The sequence below is a fragment of the Aphanomyces invadans genome, assembly GCF_000520115.1.
Source record: "Aphanomyces invadans strain NJM9701 unplaced genomic scaffold supercont1.162, whole genome shotgun sequence".
Lineage (NCBI taxonomy): Eukaryota > Oomycota > Saprolegniomycetes > Saprolegniales > Verrucalvaceae > Aphanomyces > Aphanomyces invadans.
Genome location: NW_008580307.1, coordinates 1 through 4,087, shown reverse-complemented (window position 1 = coordinate 4,087; position 4,087 = coordinate 1). Strand labels below are relative to the sequence as shown.

The following is a 4,087-nucleotide window of genomic DNA, read 5'->3' as shown; positions in this document are numbered from 1 at the left end:
AGCTCGGAGCATTCAACTGCTCCGTCTTCTTTTTCGACCACGGACACCCCACCTACCTCCAAGATGTGAGACTTCGTGCGCGAAATGCGCCGCCACCCGGATCGCCTTAGCACTCAATCTCACGTCAGGATGCACATACCCACGATGGAACAGCTCGCCTCGATCCTGACGCTATACGGCCTCCACCACGTGCAGATGGACACTGGTCACCACACCCGCAACATTGGTGACGTCCGTGCGATCAAATGCACACGCTCTGCCTATTCTTAAAATCCAGCCACCCACCACAGCCCTGGTGCGCAAAAATCACATGTTCGAGAGATCGTGATTCTGGGAAAAATATATCGTGTCTACAGCCGTGGTTGGTACAACCAGCGTCAGGGTCCCAACGCTTGGACCTAGACGTCGTCCCATGGCGCCCCTTGCACTCCGAAAACAAGTTAGAAGCGCTACTAACATGTAGTTGTATCACCAAACAGAATATTCGACGTGGAATTCAACTCCACGCTCGTCGCCCTCGTTTCTGCGGATGCATGACCCGCTGAGCATGCTCCCCCCAACACGTATGTGGACAGAACCAAATCTTTTTGTCACACGCTCACGCGCGCATCTATGTCGCTGGATGATAAGCTAGCCGAGTTCGCCCAACTCGATACTCTATCGTCGTGACATGAGACATGAGACATCCTTCGAGACCGCGTGTTCTCGGGGCCCTGGGGCCTTGGGTTTGATCTTTAAGGAACAACTACGGTTCGGAGATGCTGACCACATTCAAGTCGCCCCGAAGGCTCACCATGTCGCTCTCGGTACCCAGCGACGGATGTTTGCTAAACAAGAGCCCGCCTCACTTGTTGCACTAACTCACCTCCGTCTCCTAAGCCGTTGGATGTGCGTAACGTGGCACTTCTCAGTACCATTTGCCACCCTATTACGTAGATTCTTCAACCACAAGTTTGCTGTGCACACCCTGTCCACAGATTTCAAGTCCATACTGGCGTCGTCCCACCGAACGGCATTGAGTCTGCCGCATAGTATCAAGACCGCGTGCGTACAACATCGTGACCCGCTCTGGTGGCACCACGTCATTGCACACTTCTTTGAAGGACGATCGCCCGAATCTTTACGATTTGAAACAAGCCAATTGCGCATACTAGATGGAATATCCTGCCACGTTTAGACGCATCTGCACCCAAGTCTGCGATATGACAGAAGAAAAAGTGTCCTGGTTTCGCCGTGGAGACACACGAACACGAGACGAAGTACAATACCGCCGTTGCCCCCATGTAACCACCGCCATCAAGCCGCCCTTGATCATGAGCGTGCTTAAAACATTAGCCTCAACAGTCGTCCGAAGGACCATCGCCATCAAGACAGACGCAACAATCGCCCAAGATTCCTACCAAGAACAACGCCATTACCAGTGTCAAGATCAGCGCCGCTTGGATTTCATCCCCAACATCGACAGCAAGACGTCGACATGGAAGTCGACAACGTTCAAGTTTCCATCCTCCGCAAAGACCGCAAAAGTAATGTAACAATTGCGGACGACGAGGTCACCGCGCAGCTCAATGATGTTATCCATTGCCAGCTTCACGTCGCATGTATGGAGAGTTTTTAACCGTTCCCACTCCTTTCAAACTTGCCGTCTCGGGAACTGTCGAAACTGGTAGTATCGCCCTTTTTGGGGAGGAGTGTGATAACGAAAACAGGTCACTGTTACCCCAACCACATGCTATCAACCGAACGCAACAAGTTTCGAACGCAACTGTTCAAATGGATGAAGCAACAACCACCCGCAACGTCAAAGCATGCAAGAACGATGCATTATTCAAACAATAGTCACGAAAAGACAAGTTCACGTCAAAAACGGACTCTACTTTCTCCTTTCAAAGACCTAATTTGGGAAGCTTTGTATCCCTAATGATGACAACCTTCGAGCAGAGAACCTCTACCAAGCACATGACTCTAGTATCGCAGGTCATCCCGGAACACGACGCACTAAGCGTCGCCCAATGGTTCTATTGGGATACAATGATGAAAGACGTAAAGCTGTACGTGGCAACCTGCGAAAGATGCAGCCGATGCAAGACAAGTAATTTGTGAGCGAATGACATAATGATTCCGATTCAAGTCCCTAAGAATGTTGGCACGCGATTTCAGCGGATTGTATTCCAGTTCTACCTATGTCTAAGTCGTGCGATGCAGTTTTGGTGGCCGTGGACAAGTTATCGAAACGGGCAAAGTACATTCCATCAACCATGACGGCTGACGCTCCCGAAACTGCCAAGTTGTTCTTTGATCACGTTGTGGGGCACCACGGACTGCCAAGTGTCATTATCAGTGGTCGAGACCCCAACTTTACAAGCAACTATCGGAAATCCGTAATTGAAATCATGAACATACGCCAAGCATTGACCACAGTCGGTCGAGCATAAGCCGATGGAGCAACCACAAGACAAAATCGTACCTCAGAAGACGCTCTCCGATGCCAAGTCTCGTATCTTGGAGATGATAAGGTTGAAAATTTATTAGCAGCCGAATATGCCCACCAAGGTCTCGAAAATCTTCAACTGGACTAACACCGTTCCGAGTCGACACAGCAGAACTCTTGAGTAGAGCGGTTGCCCGAGAACTTGCGCCCTAGGAACTCTGTACAGGAGGCCAGAATCCAAAGCCAACCCGAAGGAAGTCACGGAGATACCGGAACCCGTTTCCGACACAATGCAAGGACCAAGCTCTGGTGACTTGTCGGTGGGTATGCAGCGGAATCGATCACCAGTCGCAGACGGATTCCCGGTGGAATTCTTTCTGTTTGCATCGTCCACATTTGCCGAAACACTCGTCCGCGTCTTCAATTGCCAACTCGAGTCTTCTCCATCAGCTTCACACTACGGTCACCCTCCTCTATAAGAAGAGGAATCGCGCGGTGCCGGGAAATTATCGCCTAATCCCTCTCATGCCAGTGGAAGAAAAGATCCTATCACATTCGGTTTTCTCCCTTGCGGGTAGACGACAGCCATGGGAAGCGACCTGATTTCATTGAGAGAGAATGAGAAAACGATTCATGCCTTCGCAGTTAAGTGAAAAATGTAAATTATGTCTTGGGCACGTTTTTGACGAGTGGTGAAATCGGTTTCGACTCGGAAACGGAATTTCTGCAAGTGGTGAGGGGGAGTGGAATGTTTAAATGGAACGGTGTGATCAATTTTAACTGCGTATTTCACACATAAGTACATGAACTATTTGCCTCACGAAATCACTACACCCCATCGAAACCACTTGAGAGGGTTGGTTGCAATGTCTGGTTGACTAGGTGCACAGGCGCTTTAACGGTGGGTGACTTGGGTCCACTTTTGGGACGGGAAAGGTGACACACATTAGCGCTTGCTGTCAGTGATGGGACGGCAAACAGGAGGTGTGGTGGGCAAAAGGGAGTGGGTCCTTGCGACGAGGTCTAGGTCGATGCGTTGGTGATCTTGGCGCTGTTGGACCAACCACGACCGTAGGCGCGGTACACTTTTCCCAGGAACACGTTTTCAACGAACATGCACCGTCGACTGTGTCCCGTATGTTCCCCGTTCATGACGGGCTATGCAAGGTCGGGCGTCACCGGGATGATGGAGGTGGCACTGTTCATGGCCCAGAACGGGGCGACTGATCCGTAGAAGCAGAGGCGCCGTTCGTTCAATACTCTACGAACAAGAATTGCCGCGTGTCTGTACCGCAGGATTCTCTGATTGGTCCGACCTGGAATTTCGGATTTCAAGGGGGAAGATTGTCGCGGTGCGTTTTTGACTGCTCCGATGCGTTTGGCCGGTTCTGCGAAGAGGTGGACGCAGCGTTGGTCGGTATCCTGGGGCGATTGGTCCAGGACTCTGGTGGCTGGGTGATCCTGCCGATACGGGACAACGTCACTGACGTCGGCATTCAGGAGGTGTTGGCGGCACTACGGTTCACGACCCAAGAATCTTGAAGCTTGGACGCCCCGTGAAGTGGATCGTGAAAAGCCCATTTGGCGGGTGCCTGCTTTGGGCAATAGGGTTCAACTTGAAACATTTAGCGAGGGAAGATGGGCGCGTGTTTGTGT

General features: G+C 51.2%; 1 protein-coding gene across 1 annotated transcript; it reads left to right on the top strand.

The window, feature by feature from the left end:
• Positions 1-144: 144 nt before the first annotated feature.
• H310_15080 (hypothetical protein) lies at positions 145-2,435 on the top strand (the record flags this gene model as incomplete). Its single annotated transcript, XM_008883058.1, has 2 exons — positions 145-226; positions 2,206-2,435. 2 exons carry the CDS (start codon positions 145-147, stop codon positions 2,433-2,435), a joined length of 312 nt encoding a protein of 103 aa, XP_008881280.1.
• Between the last annotated feature and the right edge of the window lie 1,652 nt (positions 2,436-4,087).